Raw genomic sequence first — 25,398 nt, forward strand, 5'->3', positions numbered from 1 at the left:
TCCGCCCCGCACTGACAGCCTACCGAGCCGGTTACCGAGGCTGCGGCACGGACGGACGAGCGGACGAAACACAGCACACTGGAAACACATCACTGAGGTTCTGTTAATTCACTTCGCGGGCGATTTTAACAGACACATAAAAAAAAAAAATAGCATGGTGGCTGTTTAAAAGAAGAGAAAGATGGCACAGAAGGACACGCTGCTACATCTCTTCGCCGGGGGGTAAGTCACGTTAACGACACCGCTTCAAACCGGATACATGTAGTTAATTAAGAATAGGCTGATGTAACACGAAAACGTGACTCTAGCCTTGCCACGAGCCTTGCCCACGCTAGCGTGTGTTGTCCGTGGAAAACCCTATGTGAAACAAAAGAGAATTTGCTCTTTAATTCACAGTTTACGGAGCCGCCAGCTAACATGCTAAAATACATAAAGGCGAGCTAGCTCGTGTTAGCAATTAGCACGACGTTTTTGATTTGTTCTTTTCACAACATCCCTCAACAGCGGTCCTTTTTTAGTTATCTATGTCAATATTTTACACATTAAACTAACAACATAGCCAACGCTGTCACCGACAACGAAGCACCCAGCAACATCGTTTGTTTCAATGGAGCAGCTAACATTAACTCGCGTTACACTGGTGCGGAAGTTTAGCTATCGCTCCGTTGTTACCGTTAGCCAGCGAGATATCATCAAATTTAGCTGCTTATTTAAATCCAGTTCACACAGCGAATAACAGTATGATGAACTGGTTAATACACGATATGAAAACTGCGGGTAATGTGTAACTGGAGACCGTGGGTCGGTGGTGGTAAGACGAGTGTCCCACCGCCGTCACGGATGTACGTGGCGCAGTCACGGGAGCAGTCAAGCCCCCGTGGGCTCACTGATGGTCTGTACATGTTATGTAACACTGCTGCCAGCAAGCAGCTCCATGTACTGATGCCAAGAACTGGCAGAAGAATAGCATGTGTAAACCCCAAGTAATGTCATGGAGGCGGGTGGAGCTATCATTGCGAGCTCGGTGCACCCGGTGGCCGGTAAGGTCACATTAAAACAACAGTGGCTCCTTAAAAATGACGCCATTTTACCCTTGAAATGTTATTATGGCCAGGCCAATTTTAGCTTCGTGTGTGAAACATGTGACGTGAACACGTGATTTTTTTTCTCTCTTAAATACAATATTAGTCAAATGTATACAATTGTCAGAACCACTTTGTTTTACTGATGTAGTATGTCGAAATTAAACGGGGCATTTTGGCTTTTATCTCTGCAGTATTGGTTATTTGGAAAACCAGCTGAGCTTGGTATGAAATAGTATGCTCAATTGGATAAATACTTATTGTATGCAATGGAGATTTACACATCCCTGTTATTTTCAGAGGGCTCACACAAGCATCCATTGCCTAAGATTGCTTATCTGTGTGGGCAGTGGTCATGCCTACCACAACCCCACAACACTTTTTTTTCACCATAATTGGTGTTTGTTTGTCAGTAAGTTATGTAATATGGAAAAGCTAATTTAGTGTAATTTCTAACAATCAGATAGTGGCGGAATGAAGCAAATGATTAGTTTAAGGACATGACATTTAGGTCAGGTGTTACTTTCTAAGATGTTTGATCTGTCCTTCAGACATGACACAGTACAGAGGCTTAGTCTAATCTGTTCCAGACTTCTAAGCTTGTCGCCGACAAGGTTGTAGGCACAGTTAATAAGCAATGTACCTGTGAGAGTTTTAAAAATGTGAATTAATTGACTTATTTGCTGAACCTGGACAACTAGACAGTCTGTCCTCAGGCAAACAAGTATTTCTAAATGCAATTAGAATATCTGAGCTGGAAAACACTGTGCACCAGCTGTGTTGGGTTAACTCAGAACATTTCCACTGCAGAGGAGGGACAGTGGTCTTTGACCAGAATAGTTCATTGCACTTGGCCAGAGCCTCCACAGTGGTGTTATGATTGAAAAATGTCTCACCAGTCAAGGCTCATCATGAGTAACTTTTTAAATAAGAGGACCACAGCATTCTGTTGATCGTTTTCCTGTCAATGAGCAACACATGTATTGACCAGTAGGATATTGCTTATGCTTATTTATCCTAATTATTGTGTAATCTTTTTGCAGGTGTAGTGGTACGGTGGGAGCCATCGTGACCTGCCCCCTGGAGGTGTTGAAGACACGGTTACAGTCCTCTGGCCTCACCCTTCGGCCCGTCTTCCAGGTTCAGCTGGGCACCCTAAGTGGCACTGGGGTTATCCGTCCGAGTAGTACGGGTACTGTTACACCTGGGCTTCTGCAGGTCCTACGGTGAGACGCTTGTTTGTGGTGTTGTGTGGCAAAAAACAAATCCGCAACAGGTTTTTTGGGTTGTCCCCTGAGTCTTTTGTATTTTTCCATTGCCAAACAAGAGCAAAGTGCTTCCTTCCCACAGCTGGTGCATGTTGTTGTTTATCTAGATTGCCACGTAGGGAAAGGCATAATTACTACCTGCTGATTATTACCTGGGGAAATAGCTGTGACACAACTCATTCAGTTTTACCTTAGTGTTGGGGCTTGTCTGCTGTTTACGTAATAGGTTTGCCTGAAGATCTGTGCTTCGTGTGTTTTGATGTAGTTGTATAACTAAGTCCTGTGCAGTTCTTGTGATTTTAGTTTGTGCAAATGCTTTGAAAAGACTGTCTTTTTTTCTGCTGTCATAGTCTTAAAATGAAAGCCTCTAATCCTGTCCTACATGAAGTGCAGCTTAAGTGCACACTATCCTGCTTGCATTCAGTGTCCTTAACCAGCTGTTAGGGGTGACAAACCACGCTCTCACACGAGGCTTTAAGTTTGAGAGAGGTTTTTTTTTGTGTGATGAGCACTGCACATCCATAGCTCTTTTATGATTCTGCTTAGTTTGGGGAAGAATAGAAAGAGCCCCAGTGGGCCAAGACGAGGGAGGGGAGGCTTTAAGCAGGGTGCTGTGTCAGTGTTATATTACACTCAGTCTCATAAGACCGACGTAGGCAACAGACTGAACTGGTCTGGACTGTCTACTACAGCTGAGGCTGTCAAAGCTACATATGCCTCGAGATAAATTTTTGTCTCAGGAGAACAAATATTTCCTTGTCAGGTCAGCTCTTTTGCTAGATTTTTAGCTCACTTTAGCTGGTACAAATTGATTTTTTCATTCCTGTTTCAGACCTGTTAAAGTGTTTTCTTTGCATTTGCAGGCTTATGTTTGTGTAAATTGCCCAAGAAATTCATTACAGACCTTTTAAACCTTTTCTCCGGTCACAGGGGCTAGGGTAATTGGACACTGTTTTGTTCTGAGAAGAGACAGTCATTTTCAGAGAGGTTGCTGGGAGAGCAGAAGCACATATTTCAGTTGTAAAAGTACCCCTCTGCTTGGCCCCAGGCAGACTGGACAGTCATCTGGAGAACGAAGGTCACTGCCTGCAAAGAGTTAAAATCACTGCGGATGTGGCTGACGTGACAAGCCCGGCACTGAGGAGGGCACAGGGTTTAGTGTAGAAACCTAAGCAAAACCAGCTCATGTGAACAGGACTGATGAAACACTCTGGATAGTTGCAGGCTTGAGCTCTCACACTCATACCCTTAATAGAACTGGGGATAATCCTACTGACATTTGCTGTTAACAAATGTAGAAACAGTTTGAGATTTACAGTGAATGTATTTGAATTAAAGCCTGTTGTTTATTTCTTTTCTTTTTCAATTAATGTTTAATGGTGTCTGGCTCTTTGATTTTATTTCAGATCAATTCTTGAAAAAGAGGGACCAAGATCACTTTTCCGTGGTCTGGGGCCGAACCTTGTTGGTGTGGCCCCCTCAAGGTACAGTGAAAACAGTATCTACACCACACACACAGGTTGCTCCAATGCATCAAAGTTGCCCTCCACTATTCTTACCTCCTGCTGCTTTGTTTAACAGAGTCAGAGTTAATGATACCTGTGAAGTGCAACATAAGTTAACAATCAAACAAAATTATTAAAAGAGGGCTAACGATACAGACGAAAAGACGGACTTGAACAAAAACAAAAAGGAGGAAGCTGTTTATATTTTTTTCTTGAATGGCTGAAAGCATTAAGAGGCAGTATAAACAGGAAACTGTTGCTGTGGCCAAGCCCTTCCTGACCTCTCTGCGAGCCAGCTGCCTGGTTTGTTTAGGCTGCTGTCTATCAACATGTGTCGGCCTCACGTTTGCATTTAATTGACTTAACTCATGACAAATGAGACGAGGACAAATGAGAGGCTATATGCAAAGTTTCACAGACTTTGCGAAGTGAAGAGATGATGATCTAGTAGTTGAATCTGTGTGTAGCACTTTTTACAAAAGGTCACTGGATGACTTGAGTCTTACAGCTTTGTAAGGTTTCACTCACCCTCCAATTATGGTTTGCATCAGCAGATTGTCTACCATGAGTGCACAGGGCGAAGTTCTGCCTTTCACTCATTAAATAATAACAGCTATATATCCATAAAATTGCCAGTCCAAAATTCATGTGTTACAAAACCATGAAGCTTTGTTAATCTGAGAGGGGTCATGAGTTATACTTTGCCGATCGTTAATGAGTAGCCGCATCAGCCTTAGCTCAGTAATTCCACCGGCCAACTTGGGCAGGCTCACATTCAGAGCCGCTCTGTGGGTATCTGTGGTGCCCAGTGCTTATTCAGCCTATTCTAGTGCAGTGACAGTTTGTTCCAGAAACCATGCAGTGAGCAGACTGCTCTGGATACACTCAGTCAAAAGCTCACTCTAGCTCAAATGGAATCATTTACATAATTGCACAGCTGTTAAAGAACCACATTCGCATATTCAAAAAATGCATTCATATTCAAGCACTTTGTGTTAATCTTTACAGCTGCTTCTGTGTTGAGGTCTTACCAGTTTGTTCCCTGTGTTTCAGAGCCATTTACTTTGCTGCATACTCCAGATCTAAAGAAATGTTCAATGGGCTGTTCGTCCCTAACAGTGGAGTGGTGCACATGTCCTCTGCTGGTGTTGCAGGTGAGCCGATTGATGCATAAAACAACACCATATACCAATATAAGGCCTTCTGAAGCCTCTAAAAAGAACACTATTGACTTCATAAAAGGTTATATTTATTTAGGCATTGACACTGCTCATTCAGTACTTTCTCTACACAGCAGGGATAATGATCTCCTTACCATGTTTAAAACTATATCATGGTTTTGTGTCTTGTCCTCAGCGTTTGTTACTAACTCCCTGATGAACCCCATCTGGATGGTCAAGACCAGAATGCAGCTGGAGAAAAAGTGAGTACACTTTTTCTTCCACCTAACCCTGTGTGAGCTTGTATGTTTTAGCTTGAGATAAACTGCAGTGGAAAACAATCTGACTTATTTCCATGACTCTGATGGCGCAAAGGTATTTCACTTAATGTGACCTTTGACAGGAACCTTTAACAGAGCCCGCCTTCACAGTGCCGTCCTTGGGTTACGCAGTGCGTGAGGCTGAGCGTGTGACCTGGCGCCATAAATACACAGTGCTGACGCACTGTCCTGCGTCCAGAAGAAGAGTCTATATTTACATTATCGAGTACAGGGTAGTAGTATCATGTGAGGTCACTGGAACGAGTCTTATAAGAGCACCTGTCCTGCAACACAAAATGGTGCCTTTTATGAATGAAGGCTAAAAAAGGAGTGAAAGATTTCAAACAAGATTACTGTAGGTTTGTAGTTACTCATTTAACCAAATAAGGAAATAGATGTAGGACGTTGTTTGCTTTTCTGGTCAAAAGTTTCTGCAGTCTGCTTTTCATAGATTTTATTTTAGGACCTGACTTATTTGACTCCAGGACCTAGACAATCACTATTTTTGACATTTCATAGATTTAAATAGTTGCACTGCTTCTTGTGATGTAATTTTTATTTTGGTACTGATGCGTCTGACTTGTCTGATCTTTCAGGGCCAGAGGAGAGAAAAAGATGAACGCACTGCAGTGTGCACGCTATGTTTACAAAACAGAAGGGATCCGGGGCTTCTACCGAGGCCTGACTGCATCTTATGCTGGCATCTCGGAGACCATGATCTGCTTCCTCATCTATGAGACACTAAAGAAACACCTCGCCAAGAGCCAATTTGCCTCGCCAAATGGCGAACATGAGAAAGGAGCATCAGACTTCCTGCGTTTGATGATGGCAGCTGCTTTTTCGAAGGGTTGTGCATCCTGCATTGCCTATCCACACGGTAAACACTTGCATTGTTGTTGTTGTTGTTGTTGTTGTTGTTGTTTTTTATACAACCAAGTATCCGAGAGAAGTGTTTCTGTTTACTTGCATGACTAATATTTTTTTGTGTTTGTGTCTGCAGAGGTCATACGGACGAGGCTGCGCGAGGAAGGCAGCAAGTACAAGTATTTCTTCCAGACAGGGAGGTTAATAGCGGTGGAGGAAGGTTATGCAGCTTTTTATAGAGGACTCATTCCACAGCTAATTAGACAAATCCCTAACACAGCCATCGTCCTCTCCACCTATGAACTCATTGTCCATCTGCTGGGAGACTCCAAATGAAGACGTGCTTGAAAGTCTGTGTTTTTCTACACAAAGCCTAAGACACACTGGGCAAGAGACTTTTGAAAATGCAACACATACTGTACATATTTTGATGTGGTGCTACAGAGACTTTTATGGTGGAACTGAAGCAGGTTGTACTGTTATCCAAAGAGCAAAATAGATTATTTTATTGAACGCTTGATTGTTAGGAGTTTATCAAACATAATTCAAGAAGTCGCGGTACTCATTGAAACTCCAAACCTGTGAAAAGGTCATCTTCTTAGAGGACTAGTGTTAAGTTAACTAAGTTATTTTATGTTTTGTTATTTTATGAAGATGTTTGTTTCTTTTTATCAGTGGTAAATGTACCATCACACATGACTGTACAAGTCGACTCATTTAGTCATCAAAGGGAGGCTATCCAGATGACGTGCGAGTAGAGCTGCTGTCCATTGCAGTGTAGAGAGCACAGACCATTTTGAGATTTCTGTTTCACGAAAATAATGTTCTGGTTTTGAAGTTGGAATTACAGAGAAATTCATCATATTTTTCATTAATATATATCTATATATACACATATATACAGAATTATGTGTATTTTCTTTGTGAAAAAGATGGTCACCTTTTACAATATAAGAACTTGGATGCTGTTTTGACCAGTGGCTCAATAAACTGCATCAAGAAACTACATGAGTTGGTTGTTGGCCTTAATACTGACATTTCAATTCAGAAATCTAGCCTCAGCATGTAGCAAGAACAAGAGCGTATGTGTGAGAGTGTTGTAGAAACCAGTAATGACTTAAATGAAAACCACACCTAAAAGTCATACAAGGAACTTTGGTTAAAAAATGTCTTCGGGCAGCTTCCTGGAATTTATTTATTCCTTCCTTTAGGGCTTATGAATTTAATTTAATGCCCACAGTGTGAAGTAAAGGTTCTCTTTTGCTACCCATGTTATTTCAAGGTGTTTTCAAATAATTTCCTTCTTATACTGTCATTTTCTCAATACTGCCTCATCTACACTAACAGATCTGTGATGTCTTCCACTGTGTCCTTCTTTGACTTTTCCTGCCTTCATGTTTTCAAACAAGTTAGTATTTCATGACCGTGCTCAGCATGAAAGGTTGGTGCCAAAGTCAGACTAAATTAGGACAGATAGCACAAATATAAAATATAAGCATTGCACACTTATTTTATTATTTTTTATCAAGGGGCTCTTGTATCACAGACAGGACAAGTTAAAGTCCTCTGGATTAGACTGGGGTCCACACTCTGATTTGGTCATTTTCAGTACTCTTGACTCTTGCTTTTGAGCCACATTGGCATCATATTTCTGAGCTTATATCTCAAATGGAAAATAAATCTCCCAAACTACAGCTTTGTTGCTGACTGAAGCAGGTTTTCAGGATTTCTTCAGAATTTTGCTGAATTTGTTTTATCCATTGTTTTCACTGGCCCTTAAGGACATGAGTACGAATGAGGCTAATCATATGAGGTGTATGTCTGTCAACATATTTGATCGTAAGACAGGAAGTCGTTAAAAAGGCCATCCTGGGTCACTGAAAAGCCACGTCATTCGTGACCTCATAATGATATGAAAGGGAAAATAATCCTTGGGATATTTATTTTGTAGGTCACTTGAAACCATTTGAGTAGTCAGACGTGAATCAGCAAAAACATTTTCCTCCTGCTTGGTTTTGGTTCATTCCCACGTTGCCCTCCCTAACCAGGAAGCACAGCCCATGACCAGAGGCTTTTCAAAAGGAGTGACATGTATTGCGTTGGTTTCAAATTTCTGAATGGTCATATCTACAATAAAGTGATACTGTACCCTCTTTTAAATGAATACATGGTGTCTCTTTTGTATACCCACAGTGGATGTGATTAGACCTTTATGACCCTGATCCACTTGAGCATATTATATATAAGCTTCTGCTCTATTTGAAATGCATTTTCCACAAAACAAGGTGTTGCAGATTTCCCATGAACTAAATCTAGAGTATGTAAACACACTTTGACAACAGTTAGAGCAACACAAATAGACGATCACTTGCTCATTGTTGATTAACGAGACAGGTTCCTCTTAACTGAACCACATTTTGGGCACACCTCATTCCTCCTGCACACAGAGGACTTTGAATCACTCAGTCATTGAGCTTATCCCTGTACGTTTGGGGGCTCAACTAAACAGATTCCACACCCTATAGCCCACCACCCAGTCAACAAAAACAAAACAACAACCTACAAACAAAGATAAATAACTACATAGCATTTTGTTTCTGTTACTGACAACAAATAAGTCATGAGAAACACTACACAAGAAGACCTTCCCAGCCTGTTTTTGACATTCTGGTGAAGTGAGAGGCAGAGCCGTCAACTGTAGCAGTATCATCAACAGCAATCGTGCTCTGTCCAAAGAATTCACTCTCATGCCGTCTGGTCGGTGTTACCTGCCCCCACCCAGGAAGACAAACCGTTACTCCAGGTTGTTCATCCCCTCTGCCATTAAGCTGCTGAATACAAAGTAGGTTTCCCATGTGCAATACTTAGTCACTTTACTCTAGTTCAGAGCAACAAACTTGTGCAATACACCTTGGGCACTTTGATTTTCCTTTAAGTTGGTTTTTACTCTGGCTTATTGCTGCACACTGTGCTCCCTTGTTTGAGAATGTATCCGTATAAATGTTTGTATTGTTAAGTCGGTGACTGTAGGAACTGAATTGCCCTTTTGGGACAAATAAAGCATTCTGAATCTGATCATGTCAGGGTTGGATCAAGTAGCAGGAGGGGTTGCTGGACAGACCTGGAAGACTCACATGTGTAGTGAGGGTGTACACGTCTGGTAGAGGTGCCTCTCCATGACGTCTTCGACTGGGAGAATCTTTCGTATGCCTTGGGATGGATCATGTTCAAAGCTTCCATTGCAGAAGCTGTGGTTTCGTCGCTGTGGCCTAAAGGTAATCGTGCAACAACTATCAGGGTTGGAGCACACATTGCTCAGCCTCCCTTTGAACAATTCAAACACTGTGGTGTTGGTTTATAAGACACATCAACACATTGTGATGTACCTGACATTTCAATTCTCATTGCAGAGTTTGGAAACAACTGAGCAAGAGCAAAATATTAAATATTAAATATTAAACATTAAACCTGGCGTTACAGAAGAGTGGGTGAAGTATTGACAGCATGAATAACTCTTGACTTAAAAAAAATAATGCTAAACATGCAGATAAAAATAGACACCATGGAAGGAAAAGTTGTCTCTGTAGTAAAACATTAACGTAAACAATGATTAAAATCGAATGAATAGTTCACAAAATAAAATAAAAGGTGCTTGCTGAATAAATTGTTTTCTTTGATGTCTAGCTAGATATTCAAGCTGTTGAGTTCAGTTCTATTTTCTACCCTGAACACATTTTCCCACTTGAAAGGAAAGTTACTAAAGTGCTAAAACTAACTACTAATGCTACTCCCAACCGAAAGCTGTCTCCCTGCTGAGTGTCCTCAAATAACTGTGAAGAATCATTCTGCTCTGCATTATGACGCATAACGTTCTCTTATAATTCCTTTATGCAAATTCTTATCACATACATGTACAGATGCATGTGCACACACACACACACACACACACACACACACACACACACACACACACACACACACACACACACACACACACACACACACACACACAGTCTTGTCTCCTTGAATTCAGATGACACTGACCATACATTTAAGTTACTTCCATACAAATTCTGATCATTTAAAAAGTGCTAATGGTTAACAATTAGCAACTCTTATAGAAATATTCTACTGTCAATAGTTTTAATACAGGTGAACCTTGACCATGACACTGGACATTGGTATGGGCATATACCTGCAATATTTTGTCTTTGTAGCCACAGCATGAACTGTGACCAGTGATGCTTTCAACCTACAAATGCATAGGCCTATATCAGAATTACATTTTAGATTTGAAAGAAAAAAGGGAAAAAAAAGCTTACAGTTGGCAAAGTAACTATCAGCCATTAACAAAGCCATCTTTTACAACTTAAAAAGCTATTGTGGAGAGTGACTTTTATAAAACAGTGCTACTCTATACAGTTTCCCTGGTGTGAAGTCGTTCAATGTGTGCTCGTTTGAACACTGAAATAATTCAAGACACTCTGAGGCCAAATTAACAAGCCTTTTACAGTAATATGTCATGTCATGACAGAAACCAATGGGGCTTTCAAACCAAGCAAAGCAAGGGGGCAATCAGTTGCCCAGACAATTCATTATCAATTACTGTAATGCAACCCTCCTCATCCTGTAGCCTTTAAACACTGACTTTGCAGGGTGCAGGGTTTCTGGCTCCGCCCCGCCCCCTGTAGCACGGTCGTCCTAATCCTCCATAACGGGGTTAGGTTAGGTGGTTTAAATGCATCTACCGTATGCGGCGGTGTAGTGACCTCTGTCTGCCGCAGGGAGAAGGACTCGGCATCCGGCTTCATGGGATAAACTCACGGGGATAAAGAGTGTGTGCTGCTGCTGCTGCTGCTGCTGCTGCTGCTGCTGCTGCTGGACTGTTGACGTGAGTACGGCGGCCTGACGGCGTGTAGCTCACCCAGCGGTAGTTAACGTTACACCAACAGTGGACGGACACCTCGCTGCCACCGACAGCCTCACCTGACCTCGAGACAAAGACCTCATTTGTGTCTTTTTTGTTTGTTTATTATATATATTTTTTTATTTAATCGGCATTGCTGGGCTAAAGACAATAAAATGTCACTAACTAACTTCCCCCCGCGCCGTTAAAAAGCGTCATTTGCTTAAAGTTTGTTAGCCCGTTAGCTAGCTTCGTAGTTTTGTTGGCCAGCCCAAGTCTTTCTTAGCACGACACAAGCCAGCTGATGTCTTGTGTGTCCACGGTCTTTAACCGGCTGTCAGCACCATCACCGGGACCACGGGTCAGCCTCCCCCCCGGCCGTCTGATGGAAAGGTGAGGGGGACAATGCTGAGATTCCTCCACATCCTCCTAACAGGTGAGCTAAAGGCGGCTAACAGCTAACTAGGGCTGAAACAGGGGCAGCAGCGAGGTAGCTTATGTGCTTATGCAATAGGATAACCACAACAGTTAACCACATTATATTCACGTTAAAATTGTGTTTAAGAGACATGTGTGACTTGACTCAAATGTTTTTATAACGTGAATGAACAAGGCGAGAGCCGCTTTTCCTTATCTCTAATCTTGACCTGTTGGTTACACAGGTCCTATATGGATGTACTTCAAAATATCTCTAATGTTAGTGAATATTTATGAGGTAGATTGGTCGATTTGCTATACATGGCTAATGTTACGTATATTCATAATTATAGTGCAGCTCTGCAAAGTATAGGATAGGATCTGCAAGGTTAGAAAGGTGCTGACTCAACTGTGTGGTCATTTTCACTGGCTGGTGTAGTTCACCCTCATTGCTAAGTAAAGTTGTGGTAGACATCCTATTAGATTAACATCTCTCAGTGTTGTAAAGCTCTGCTGATTACTATCAATATTGAGCACCATAATAAAGATTCAATCATTACAGGACTGTTTTATCAGAGTGCAGTAACTCGCTACTGGTGCACTTCATAGATTGCCAGCTAACTGGAAATAGCTGCTATTGTTGGATTTTTAATTGTTGTTTTTATATATTTCTTCTTGAAAGTAATTCCATGTGTGTGATCTCTTCTCAGGCCTGTTCAGTGCTCTATGGGATGGAGTTAATGCTTTCGGTAAGTTTGGCATTGACCTAATCCTGCTACATCTTCAGCCTCTACAACTTGTTCTATCTCTTGGGCCTGTGTATATTCTCATTTTATTATTATTTGTCCAGGTCCTAGTATCTCAAAGGAATTTTAAATCGAAAGCAACTGGACTTGGTTATTTGTCTAGGAAGATGTTTCACCTCTCATCCAAGAGGCTTCATCAGTTCATGCTCGCATCTGACTAGGCTGGGACTATCTAACTATCTCCTGAGTAACGTTTCTCTGGTCCGCAGGTGGAGTCAGACTGGTAGATGGCGAGAACAAATGTTCCGGCAGAGTTGAAGTACTCCGCCATGACCAGTGGGGGACAGTTTGCGACCATGGCTGGGACCTCCGGGAGGCTGATGTGGTGTGCCTGGAGCTGGGCTGCGGCTTAGCTGAATCTGCCCTTCATGGTGCAGCGTTTGGTTTAGGCAGAGGAGAGATATGGCTGCGGCATGTCCAGTGCACTGGACACGAATCCAGCTTGACACGCTGTGCCGTTGTCCTCCACACTAACTCGTACTGCACCCATGAGAATGATGCAGGGGTGAAATGCTCAGGTGAGACTCCAATCTGATGATGTGTTTTTTTTTCTTACACAGCAGCTGGACAGATGGCTGTCCACCCCCAGTGCCTCCCCAGGAATGCTTACTCACGTAACATATAGTACATTTGCACAAATATTGATACTCAGTCCAGTTTGATGTCAGGTGGCAGGGAAGAGAAATGGTTATTTAAGTAACTTGTAAGACATTTGGGTAACTGGAGCACTAAGTATTCAGAATAGATCAGTATATATATTGATAAGCTGAAGAATATGGTGGATTGGGTCTTTTTAACATTTTTGTCATCAACCTGTCTTAACTCTCAGGTACCCTTTTAACACCTACACTCACCCTGCTGTCACCCCACACTGTGTTCTCACCTGGAGAGGCTGTTCGCTTCGGCTGCAACGTTCTGCTGGGTCACCACCTCAGTGACTTCCACTTGTACAAGGCTGGAGTCGCCACACCGCTGGTCACACAGAGGGCAGACCAGACCCAGACCAAAGTGGAGCTCACTCTGTCCGACATAGAAACTTTCCACCAGGGCAGCTACAGTTGTCGGTACAGGATCAAGAGCGGCTTCCCCTCTCAGCTCCTCAGCTCTCCACCCAGCAACTCCATCAACATCACTGTGGGTGAGTCATCACCACACCGTCTAATACACATTTGTTTTTGTGTGCTGTCTATTCTCTATATGAGAAGTGTAATTCTGTGACTGATTCGACCACATTGGATTTCAGTTTCTCTCGTCTCTTGTATGAGGTTTCTTAAATGTCTTTCTGTTCACTTAAAACACATCAGATAGTGGAGCTTTTTTTTTTTTTTTTAACTTTGTGAATTGCATGTGTAACAAAATAATCTAAAATCAAAAGTCAGTTTCAGGGCTTCAGACTGCCCCTATATTTGAGAAAAAATAATTTTTCATCTACTTGCACATGTGCAACCAGTAAATTTGCAGTTTTTGTTTATTTATTTATTTTATGGAAGGATGTGGAATGGACACCTCAAAGTATCTGGAATCTGTCATTACAGGTGTCAGGCCAATGTGTATGAGAATCATGAATGAAAAGGAAATGTGAATATTTTTCTTTGCAAGTCAATTTATTGTGTGTGCCCCTAAATTTTCTGCTTGCACTCCTAAAATTTTAAGTGAGGGGCCACTGTGCTCCTAGTAAGAAAAGTTAGTCTGGAGCCCTGAGTTTCTTAGCTTCTCTTGAGTTTATAACTGCATTCACACACTGTCTTCTTGAGCCAAAGAAAATCACATGACACCTTAGTCAGCCCCTCTGCTGAAAAAGACTGTAAATGAAGGCGAAAGCTCCAAAAGGCTGATGCTTTTCATTTGATGTTCAACCTCACTTCCACTTTTACCACTTATCAATTTGCAGAAATCCAGACTCGGCATCAACTAAAAGACTGTCTTAATTTAGAATAATTTGTAGTTAGAAATGTGGGTTGGTATGAAAATTGTGGTTACAATGTGTGAGAGGGGGCTCTGTTTGAAATGTGTTGTCTTTTTGTCTTGTTTTGATCACAGTGGAGCTGTTGACTCCCCAGCACTGGTACAACACATCCTCTGAGGCCCCAGCTGGTTCTGTCATCAAAGGCCACAGTTTTAACATCACCTGCTCCACCCCACAGCAGTACCCTGGAGGTTCCTTCCAGCTGCGTCTAATCCGCTCCAACGGCACTGTGCGCCAGTCGCTGCCTGCACTCACCCCATCTGTCACCTTCACCTTCCCCAACGCTCAGAGCTCCAACGAGGGCTACTACTACTGCCTGTACCGGGTCCAGCTGGGCGGACGCACGTTTGTCTCCAGAGAAAGCCAGCCACTGCCTATAGCCATAAGAGGTGCAAATTGGTCATTTTACAGACAATATGCTGTAGTTATAGAGATCAAGAAAAAAAGTGTGTGGTGTGTGTGTGCTAGAAAATTTAACAGATAATATTAGTTTTCTTCACTGTACGGTACAAATCATCCATCATCCATCTATGAACGTTTCATATCTGCCTCCTCTGATCCCCCAGACCCAGATCCAGTACTGAGTCCAATGGTGATCAGCTGGCTTGTGTCTGGCCTGACATTTGTAGTAGCTGTCATCATCATAATCATTGTGGCCAAGGTACTGTGTAACAAGGAGAAAAAGCCCTCTGAACTGGAGCGAGAGACCAGAACCTGTAAGCTCCTTTTGTTTTCCCAGAAGTATTAATAAGGATGGTCATTCACCTTGCATGTTTAGAAAATTGTGCTTCTTTTATTTTACAGGTGTGGACAACACTTATGTTGCCTTATCAATTAACAAGCTATGAGAGGATTTGTGAGCCACAGATAGAAGAACTACTCAGGTATCCGGATTCATGATTCTTGCACAAACATTGTTTGCAAAAAGTTTCAAAACATTTGAGATTTTCATGTTTTATGGCTTTGCAACAAGAAAATCAATGGGAATTTTATATTTGCTTGTATCCCTCCCGATTTGTGTGGGTTTTGACCTGATACAGACGCACAAAATGTTGGACCTTCTAGTTCCAGCTGTATGTAAAGTCAAATCAAGTAAAACCCATTGACTACACAAATGTGATCTCCATTCAACTATTTATAGAGTCAAATGGATGGACCGATTTTAATTAAGGCATGCCATGTTGTAAGATAATGACTACTTATGCTATCATGTATTTGCTTTTATATAACTTTTTTTTTTAATGCTGTCAAAAAAAGCCACATTTGATTATTTATTACTTTGATTAACGTTCCAAATAAGAGAGAAAACCCTTTTATGGACGCTATAATCTTTCTCGTTTAATTTCTGTGTCCAGATTCCTAATCATGCAAAAGTAGTGAATGTGAGTATTTTGTGTTTTTCTTTTCACCCAGAATCACTAGTGATGGAAAACTAGAGGGCTCTCACTGTGTCCAAGTGGATTCAGACAGCAGGGGATGTAATCCAGATCCAAACAGCCTGGTTGATCATCCACCACCCCCTGGGCAAAAGACAGCAGCTGGATCCAGTTCAGTAGATCCTGGACGAGACACAGCTTTGACAGGACACTAACACAGACCTTAGACTGTACTGCAGTTTTTCTCTCTAACCACACTTCAGATTAGTGTCAGTGCAGGGAAACGATGGACAATGTAACCTGACCTTTGCACTGGGTATCAGCTCGGCTGTTCAGCTCGTGCTGATATTCAGTACATGGCAACAATGAGTATGGTAGTGTTTTTATACAACGATTCAACAAGCGCCATATTAGTTACCAGTAATAAGCGACAACAAATTATGATTTGTTGTTTCATTTCATGGTTTATTTGACAGAGCCAGCACAAACAGTTCCACAGCAGGACTGGCACTGGACTGTTGCTAAGCAAAACAAAAACATTTTCCTGGCCTTCACCATAGACATGTTTACATAGACATCATATTGTTCGCTTGAGTCTGATCTGCAATATGTCAACATCATAGCTGTACTGGTCTGGGCAAGACTGCCCTGTAAATTCCTCATTACAATGGATTATTTTCCACCACATAGACCTCCTGCTTGTAGAAAACACTGATTATAGCGTTTTTAAATGAGTGGAGTCAAATGTTTTTTAGATCCTTTTATAGTTCTTCGATCATAAACCTTGATTAGAAAAAGGACAGTACTAGTTCAGTAGTAGTTCAAATACAGTACAGATAGCTCCTCTGTTTACTCTTACTTTATTTGTCCGCAGGGCTGTCTGGCCCGACCAATATGGCGGTGATGTTGATGTACAATCCAATGTGCCGTCTATATGTTTATGGTCTGCGGCCAACACACTAGCTTGCTGCTTTGTGTACACTTTACCTCAGGTGTGCGCTTAAGTATTTAGGCTTCTCTCCATCCCTTTGTCTTTGGACAACCAGATACAATTTAAGTCAAATGTTATTTCTGGATGTCTTTGCAGTGCAAAGTTTGTTATAATCTAAGATAGATAACAACTGTGTATGTAACGCTAATTTACCGTAAATAGAAGCCCTGCAAAGCGGAGTGATACAGGGAGTTGAAAGTTCACAGTGCTGTTGATCTCTGTATCAGCACTCATGGAAAGCCTCTCGTCCAATCAAATTACATGGTCTGAACGAACGGTTGTTTAAGATTGGCTATTAGGCGTTGTGTTATATGACAGACAATAGAAAGTTCATTCAAGTCACTACTAGTGTTTTAGGATAGACTTCGGATTCACTCAGACATGATGCCATGATCCAAAAAATGTAAGGAGTGGAAATCTGCAACAAAAACTTAGGGAACTGTGGAAAATTAGGTTCCTCAGGTTTCTGTGTATATTCAGTTCAAAAACATTGTTTTATATTTACTACAGGCAACAACGACAGGCTCCTCTAGCTTATTATATACTCGCTTCCACAGATCAATGATCCTTAAAGGATTAGAAGTTTTTGTATTTTAAGTGTAACACTACTATGCATCTTATGCCATTTACTACATGTTCTGCACTTAGTGTGTTAGTAGAAATTAGAGGCGAATTAAAATGTTGCTGTTGTTCGAGCTTCTTGTTTGTTTTTTTGATATACTGCATGTACTGTGTAATTAATAGCATTGGATCAAGAGGAAGCTGTGTCAAGCATTTTATTTATTTTTTATACCCTTAATTGTTTAAACAGTTCAATTGTTTTTGCCCCTGAATAAATGACTTGGCACTTGTTTACTTATTAAAGTGTTTTATATTTGGGATTATGAAATGAGAATTCAAAACAAATCACAACATTAATCTCTAAAATATGTAAAGAATTGGATTGGTACAACATGTTATATCTCAGAATGAATGCCGGTGAAACAGCATAAATGACATAACAGCTTGTATAAACAATGCAGCCTCATATTTAAATAACCTCCAACCTCTAATTAAGCACCAAACAAACACAGTATATTCCAATTATTTATATTAAATTGCTGAGGCACTTGAATCACAGCTGGTCTTAAAACTAATAACTTCTGATAAAGAAGCACCAATGTGAGTACATAAACCACAAGGAATTGGTCAGTTTCATTAACATTTTCTACAGAATTATATATGGGGAGGAACTTTTTTATTACGCTAAACACTGCAGCAATGGAAAAATTAAACATTTGGGGGTTATGAAAAAGTTTGTCAATGTAGAACACTGAACTGCAGTTTTTGCCATAAATTAAAAGTTAGTTAAAATCTGGTGGAATAACATCTGATATTAGAAATTGACATAATTGTTCACAGAATTTCTGTGGATACTTAATGTGCTATTAACTATAGCTTAACATCTGAGTAGAGTTTTAAAATGCAGTTTCTTTGCACATTTAGCACCATACACCACACTTCACTGAGTGTGATATGCTGTTGTCGATTATCTAGTTTCACCAGATGACAGAAACCATCTGAACAGGTAAACAGATCTGTCTGTAAAAGAGGATGAGGAGGAAGGATGTTGTGTTCTTGATGAGGCATCTGTTCTAGTTGTGCTGCTGTAACATGTGACAATAATCTATTATACCTTTAAGCATAAGCAAGCAAATAAACAATTACAACCAACAGATATATTGCATAAACTACAATTTCATCAATGAATAAAACAAAGGCAATAACCAAAATACATTCCTCGCATTAAAATGTTTGATAAAGTGAATCAGCCCTGTAAAGAGAGCAAGAATAAAAGAACAAATCACTGTATTCCTTTGAGGGGTTCATTTGTCTCCATATTGGAAAAAACTAAGTACAGGAAAACTGCCACTGCCAGGAAGAACACAAACTGAACCCACAGTGGGATGAAGCGAGACGACTGTGTTGTCTTTGGAGCATCCTGGCCAGATTTCATGGGTGTTGATTTCAAATAGGAGCTGCTGTAAGAGGACGGCTTGTCATATACGTGGGGCCTGGAGAAGAACAAGGGGAGTTATGCAACACTGCACAATTAACAGTATCAAGAAGTAGCAATTAACAAATATCAGCCCTGTTCAGACCTTAAACACAGACTCTCTCTTTAGTTGTAGCCAGTGGGATGTAATGCTGGTGTGGCAAGAGGTGGCAAGATTTAATGAGATGTCATTCTGCCTCTGTGTCACTGCAGTGCTGCCCCCATGGGGTCAGTCGGTGTAATTTTGACTGTGACAAAGAAGTTGAGAGTGTTTTGCCCTTTTTGCTTGAAAAATGGCAAAGCAGTCTCTGATTCCAGCTTCTCTAATGTAGAGATGACCTGCTTTTCTACATTTTACATACTTGGACTTTTTGTTTTAGATTCATTTTTTGAGACGTCTGAACTGATTTATAATAATAAATCAATCAATTATAATAATAATAATCAGTAGTGGAGGTAGTATTTAACCTGTTGCATGACGGCAACATTTAATAAAACAAATCCTTCATTGAAAATGTGACTTTCAGCATGATTTTGTAAAACCTTACTAATATAAAACAGAAATTTTAAATCTTCAGGAGGCGCAAGGGTGGTGAACAATTAAGCAGCAAGCATGCTCAAACCTAAATAAATGGCAGATTACACCAATTAACCCTCTGTAATACACTTACTCATCAACCAAAGTCCTTCCTCTGTACTCAGGCTTTGTCCTCGAGTAGGCTGAGTAGGACGCGCTTTGGAGAGGGACACAAACATACACATGTGAAGGTTTTATATCAGCTTTGATGACAACAACAACTAGCATGACTGTAACTTACTCCTGTTCATATTCTCTGTCAGACCACCCTGGTCTTGAGCTCATTGAAGGTCGACTAGACAGGTGAAAATAGTAGTTATTAATCCTGGCTGACCCATGAGAGTAGAAAATGTGTGAACCAACAGGAGAGAATAAAGAACAGAACTGACCCGTCTCCGTAGCCTCCTGCGTCTTCACTTCTGACCTGCAGAAACAGACAGAGAGGAATAATACGCATTGGAATATCAAACAGTGTTGATAGAAATGATGGATATCTATTAGCTTTACAAGTTACTGCAATGAGTTGGCCACTCAAACTACAGTACAACACAACAAATAAACTACAGTGTAGCCCATTTCTACACAGTGGGGTTAACAGACAACTCAAATAGCATTTTTCCAGTGATGGAGACACACTGATAAAGAAGTTCAGGGCTGATAATGATGATTTTGTTTTTTTTTTGTTTTTGTTTTTAGATGTGGAGGATACTTACAGGTGTCCTATAAACGTAGGTGACCTCCTCCTCTGAAATATGAACACAAACACCACATTATATATCAAAGTGTACTTTTGCATTCACTTTAACCATTCCTGATCTTGCTGGGCCATTATTCTCTGCCTCATCTACAGGCTTTTAAAGTTTATTCTTTGTGTCCGCTTCAGTAATCCCAAGACTGCTGTGTGTGACACTCCCAGGGGATCAACACTTTCAGAAACACCCAAACCAGTCCGTCTGGCACCATCAATCATGGTCAAAGTCTGAGCTTTCATCCATCCTCATACACAAACACTAACAAACACGCACAAACCAGTATACAAGCTCAATGAAATGCTCTGATAAACTCTGGAGATAATCATTGGATACACACAGATCTCCTAAATCATTGACTACCTGTCCTCAAACTTCAATAAAACTTTGAACACAATCTATCACTGTAGAGGTAAAACACATCCACCCCCTCGTCAGCTGAGTGTTAATCTCTTCAGACCAGCATGTGAGGGACAGTGGGTAGTGTAACGTAGTAACGTACTCACCTTCCTCCCTGTAATAGGTCTTGTCAGGTGATGGTTTGTAGTTTGCCCTCTTCCCTTTGGCCATGGCCTCTTTCAGTTTCTTCTCATACAGACTTCTGGTGGTGCCTGGGTGCAAAAAGGTCACAGATAATGAACACGTGAGGGAAAACAATGTATTGTTAAGTGAACACAAACCCCCACAGACCCACTGAGGGGGGGAGGCCTGTGAACTCAACTGGCGCACACGTTGCTTCAACGCGGGCACAAAGTAAACAATGTGGGGCACTCACCGACCACAGGTCCGTGTTTGATCCCGTACTCATCCAACAGGTCGCTAATCTGCTGCGCGGACTTACTACTGAGTGAAGACATTGTTTTATTTCGCGTTTACCCGCTGGACCTCCGTGTAGACTAGTTGTTTTAGTTTTGTTTCGGTTGAGCTTTTCTAAATTTCTAGTTTCAGTTCGCCAGTTGAGAGACCGAACTCCGCCCACCGACGAAGCGCGGGAGCTCCGTTTTATCGCCCTGGCAACAGCGTCGGAGGCTTCCAGTAGAGCGGACACAGGTGGACGCTCAAACCCCGCCCTCGTCTGGTGCGCGGGGGTTAAAAACCATCGCTCCTTTCAGTGAAACTGTACGTCATTTCCGTTTAGCACGTTCTTCTTCTGGATTTCTTTTCATTTACTCTTGGTTCTTGTTCAGAAATGAAACATCGCCACCAGCAGGCTGATATTAATAACCACAAACGGTAAGACTAAAACCATGGCTAAAACATTGTCCATATTGTAAACATTAGCTGTTACAAGTTAATGTTAGCTACAAGTTACATTTGTGTAAGAGTACATTTTACAAATGTAATTGTCAATCAAATTTGAGTCGGTATTATGTAGGATTAAGAAACATAGCCTAAATATCTCCATAGTTAGAGACATTTTTCACATACGGTATTACAGTTTAACATTAATGCATTAACCTACAGCAGCAGTTTTTTTTTTGTTTCATTTCATTTTCTTTCGTTTTTACTTTTGTTAGTAGGCCTAGACAAAACAGGCTTTATTCAGCCTCCTGCATACTTAAACAATTTATGATCATTTACAGGTTCAGTAGATATTTTCATGTAAGAATTTTATTAATTGTATTTGGGTTACTTGTAGGCTATACATTGCTATGAGGTTTGCAGTAAAGTAAAATGTATGATTTCCATATGAGGTGAAGACAAAGAAGAAAGAAGCAGAAAACAGAAATAGTCACTTTCTACCACAAAGTCATAATCAATGATTAATGCTCCTCACTAGTTAAAATGACCAGAAGTATATATGAAAACATCAGCAACATTTTAAACAAAGATACATCTTTATTAAGCACAATGTTGCATATTACAGGCAATAGTTCACAATTTTCAATATCCAGCACTTTAAAATGCATTTTTACAAATCCATATTGTTATTTTGGATGTTTCTCTCCTCATGTGAAAACTTACAAACATGTTTTAATGGCCAAAAACTAATTTAGCCCCAGGAGAAAGATGGTGGGCTTAGCCACTCTGGTTCGCCAGTGACCATCCAGTACAACAGCAAGCCCGTCCCTGTCACCAGACCCATCTTTAGGATCTTCTTCAGAATGCCGAGACACTGCAAGAGACAAACACAGGAGATGTTACAAATGACAAAACAATTTAGGGACAAATTAAATGAAATGAATGTCCAGTAATGGCCAGTGAACACACACCTTGTGTTTTCTGGTACAGATTTGTGTGTTGTTGAGATCACTTCCAGGCACACTCTCTGGCATACTCCCTGGCACACTTTGTGGCACTCTTTGTGGCACACTGTCTGGCACACTTTGTGGCACCCTTTGTGGCACACTCTCTGGCAGAGTATTGGGGGGATCACAAGCAGGTATCACTTGAAGGGTGTCGTCAGGCTCCCTTTGGTCCTATAAGCGCAGACAAAGCAGTTACAACAATGCATTCATGTCTTCATTTTTGTGTGTGTTTTCAAGTGTGACCACATGCAAATGATAATTTCAACTCACTTCAGATGTTTCTGCAGAGCTCAGGTCATCCTCCCTGTCGACGGAGCTACTGAGTGAATCTCTGTCACTGCTGAGAAGAAAAGAAAGAGAGTAGAGTTTCTGGTTGAATCTATCAAGCTCAGGTTGTAGTTATTGGTCAAGAGACAATGTGTTATGCAGACAAGAAATTCCTCTTACCTGTCCGTTTCATAGTGAATGACTTGAGACAATGGATTTGTACAAAACTGAACTTTTATCTGCCTCTCTAAAAAAAAACACAAATGGAAACAAATGAATTGTGGGATATATGCAAGACTTGCTTATACCATATACCCATTTCATTGACACTCACCTTCTCTGTCATTCTCCCCATCACTGTCATCATAAAACTCATAGAAAGCCTTGATTCTCTCCTGCTCCTGTTCCCAGTTCCTGTCGTCTTCATACTCGTCATCTCCCAGCTGTCCCAGCTCCGTGGCCTCAGATGTCTTGACCTCAGTGTTGAAGAAGAAGCTGTCGTCCACAGAGCCCTGGTAAGACTGGCTTGTGTTCTTATTGTCCTCTCTCTGTACCACGAAATAGCTGTTGACGTCTGCTGCAGGATGCTGACTCACCTCTGAAAGTGATGCCTCTGCTGTGTCTGTGTCTTCTGTGGTTAACAAGTCCTCAGACAGAGTTGGAGCAGTGTTTGACACGTCAAAATCCCAGCTTTTGCTGAGATATGATTGATCCTCTCTGTTCTTTGTGCTGTGTTGATCATCAGAGATGCTCCATCCGGAAATTGCAGAAGCGCTCCCACTGTAAAGCCGACTGTCCTCTAGATCTTCTAAACACATATTATTCAAGAGGCCCTCGTCTCTCCTCCTCACTTGGACGTCATCGTCGTCACTGGAGCTGTAGGAATCACTCTCATCTGTCTCATCTGTCTCACCTCCATCATCACACCCTTGCACAGCTGCATCGCTCAACGCATTCTCACATTTCCCTCTGTCATTTTCTGCAGCTCCCGCATCGTAACTCCTGAACCTATCAGCGTACATCTCCAGGTCTCTGCTGTACAAATACCCATCTCCCTCATCATCAGTGTACTTCTCTCTTCCCATCCATGTTGCATCTGTCACCTCTCCTTCAGGGCACATGCTCTGTTTTGAATTTGGGGTGCTGTCAAGTGGATGAGGCAAGACATTTGACTGCAAGTCACTTTCTTGATTTTTGACTCCCTCTTCTACATATTCACATGAAGAAAAGTCTGAAGGATAATCTGCAATGCTCTCACCCGCCTCTTGATGCTCCTCCCCTGAGAATTCCTTCATTTTCTCTACATATTCCTCACTATCTACTTCAGCAATGAGATCCTGCAGATTTTGCACTGATATTTCTGGAAAGTCCAAAGTGGCTGTGACAGCTTCACCTCTGTTTGGATTTTCAACCTCCTGCTCAAAGCACTGAGCCAGAGCGTTATCTTCTTGTTCGACTTTCATGCCCTCGCACTCAGAATCAGACGAGTCCTCTTGCTTCTCTTCTTCCTCTTCTTCCTCTTCTTGCTCATCCACTTCAACCCCATCACCTTTTACCATCATCATCTCATTGCCACGTTCAGGGATTTGCCCGAAATAGGACACTTCCTCATCGCTCTCACTCTCACCTTGTTCCTCGTTTCTAACTTGAGGGTTTTCAGTGTCCTCCAGGGACAGACGTTGTCCCTCAGCAAAGATCCTGTCCTCTTTATCATCATGGCTGAAGTCATCACCGCAGCAAACTGACATCAACAAATTCCCAAGTTTCTCTCTTGCTCCTATATCCTCCTCCTCATCTTCTTTTTCATCTTCTCCAGAGACAGAACCTTCCTGTGCCGAATCTCCATCTGAGCTTGTGTAATTCTCCTCTAGTGCTCTGTCCGTGCTCATGAGACCGACTGCGACACCTCCATCATCAAACTGCTCTTCATCAGTACTTTCAGCCGTGTTTACATCTTTGGTTTCCATGTTAGACAACACTGTGCTTTCACTAGTTGCTTCCTGGTGCAGAGCCCTGTCTTCCTTTGTTGTTAAATTTTCATCAGAGCTGCCTGCCTTCTCTTCTTCAAACTTTTCATCAAAATGTAGTTTCTCAAAGTCCAAATCTTCATCGGGGAACGATGGAACAAATGGCTCTGTAACAACATCATGAATTGACAGTTACCCTTTTTTGAACAGTTAAAAGAATAATTACCATAATACTAAAACTTAGTAGTAACTTGTTGTAACTTCTTACCTGAAAATGCATCGCTTAGTAGGTCAGAGAGACTTTGTTCCATCTTTGCAAATAGACAACTTGATAGTTTAAAAGGAGTTATATCAAGACAAAATTAATGCATTGCTACAGATAATCTCGTCTCTCAGAAAGGAAGAGAGCGCAAAGTAACTCCTCTCTTGCTGCTGCAAGTGGCTTCCTGTCAGACAGACGGTGCAAAAGTTACACATCAAAACTAAAACATTTGCTTAAATATTTAACAGTAAGTGTCTACATCTGTCTATATCCGAGCCTGTCATTAAAAAAAAGCAAAATTTAAATGTTTGAGAAGTTTCTCTGTAAAAAAGTTAATTTACAAAAGTACAGTTTTTGTGTTGCTGTAGGAACGTACCTTCATGAGCTCATGAAATGATGTGGGCTTTGATGTGGTTTTGGTTTCAGACGCACAGCATAAGCTGCAGCAGTCAAACATACGGTTCCTTCACACTGAAACTGCTCATGTTTATTGGTGTCTTATGTAACTGAGATGGCACTTTCAAGATAAATTAGAATCATTTAAAAAGAAAAATACTTATCATTGAAAAGTCTGTTTTGATACTTTGATTTATTTTGAGGACTAAAATCAAGTAAAACTGCAGTTAAAATC

General features: G+C 41.3%; 4 protein-coding genes across 4 annotated transcripts; 2 read left to right on the forward strand and 2 right to left on the reverse strand.

Moving 5' to 3' along the window:
- On the forward strand, nucleotides 1-7,465 carry slc25a33 (solute carrier family 25 member 33). Its single transcript, XM_083975949.1, has 7 exons — nucleotides 1-222; nucleotides 2,126-2,308; nucleotides 3,757-3,834; nucleotides 4,909-5,009; nucleotides 5,212-5,278; nucleotides 5,932-6,212; nucleotides 6,336-7,465. The coding sequence occupies exons 1-7, from the start codon at nucleotides 182-184 to the stop codon at nucleotides 6,533-6,535; spliced, it is 951 nt and encodes a 316-aa protein (XP_083832075.1). The 5' UTR covers nucleotides 1-181; the 3' UTR covers nucleotides 6,536-7,465.
- A 3,481-nt stretch (nucleotides 7,466-10,946) lies between these two features.
- Nucleotides 10,947-17,519, forward strand: LOC310989161 (uncharacterized protein). The gene is made up of 8 exons (XM_083976103.1): nucleotides 10,947-11,541; nucleotides 12,233-12,271; nucleotides 12,538-12,846; nucleotides 13,158-13,466; nucleotides 14,369-14,683; nucleotides 14,861-15,010; nucleotides 15,099-15,178; nucleotides 15,708-17,519. The coding sequence occupies exons 1-7, from the start codon at nucleotides 11,511-11,513 to the stop codon at nucleotides 15,140-15,142; spliced, it is 1,197 nt and encodes a 398-aa protein (XP_083832229.1). The 5' UTR covers nucleotides 10,947-11,510; the 3' UTR covers nucleotides 15,143-15,178; nucleotides 15,708-17,519.
- A 44-nt stretch (nucleotides 17,520-17,563) lies between these two features.
- Nucleotides 17,564-21,050, reverse strand: LOC310989162 (uncharacterized protein). Its single transcript, XM_083976104.1, has 7 exons — nucleotides 20,798-21,050; nucleotides 20,529-20,633; nucleotides 19,987-20,018; nucleotides 19,663-19,697; nucleotides 19,515-19,568; nucleotides 19,368-19,430; nucleotides 17,564-18,715 (listed from the first exon to the last, which is right to left on the reverse strand). Exons 1-7 carry the CDS (start codon nucleotides 20,877-20,879, stop codon nucleotides 18,505-18,507), a joined length of 582 nt encoding a protein of 193 aa, XP_083832230.1. The 5' UTR covers nucleotides 20,880-21,050; the 3' UTR covers nucleotides 17,564-18,504.
- Nucleotides 21,051-21,783: 733 nt separating this feature from the next.
- Nucleotides 21,784-25,165, reverse strand: LOC310988575 (uncharacterized protein). Its single transcript, XM_083975227.1, has 7 exons — nucleotides 25,144-25,165; nucleotides 24,774-24,951; nucleotides 22,873-24,672; nucleotides 22,719-22,785; nucleotides 22,542-22,611; nucleotides 22,236-22,442; nucleotides 21,784-22,138 (listed from the first exon to the last, which is right to left on the reverse strand). The coding sequence occupies exons 2-7, from the start codon at nucleotides 24,814-24,816 to the stop codon at nucleotides 22,016-22,018; spliced, it is 2,310 nt and encodes a 769-aa protein (XP_083831353.1). The 5' UTR covers nucleotides 24,817-24,951; nucleotides 25,144-25,165; the 3' UTR covers nucleotides 21,784-22,015.
- Nucleotides 25,166-25,398: the final 233 nt, after the last annotated feature.

The sequence above is a fragment of the Trachurus trachurus genome, assembly GCF_905171665.1.
Source record: "Trachurus trachurus genome assembly, chromosome: 7".
Taxonomy (NCBI): Eukaryota; Metazoa; Chordata; class Actinopteri; order Carangiformes; family Carangidae; genus Trachurus; species Trachurus trachurus.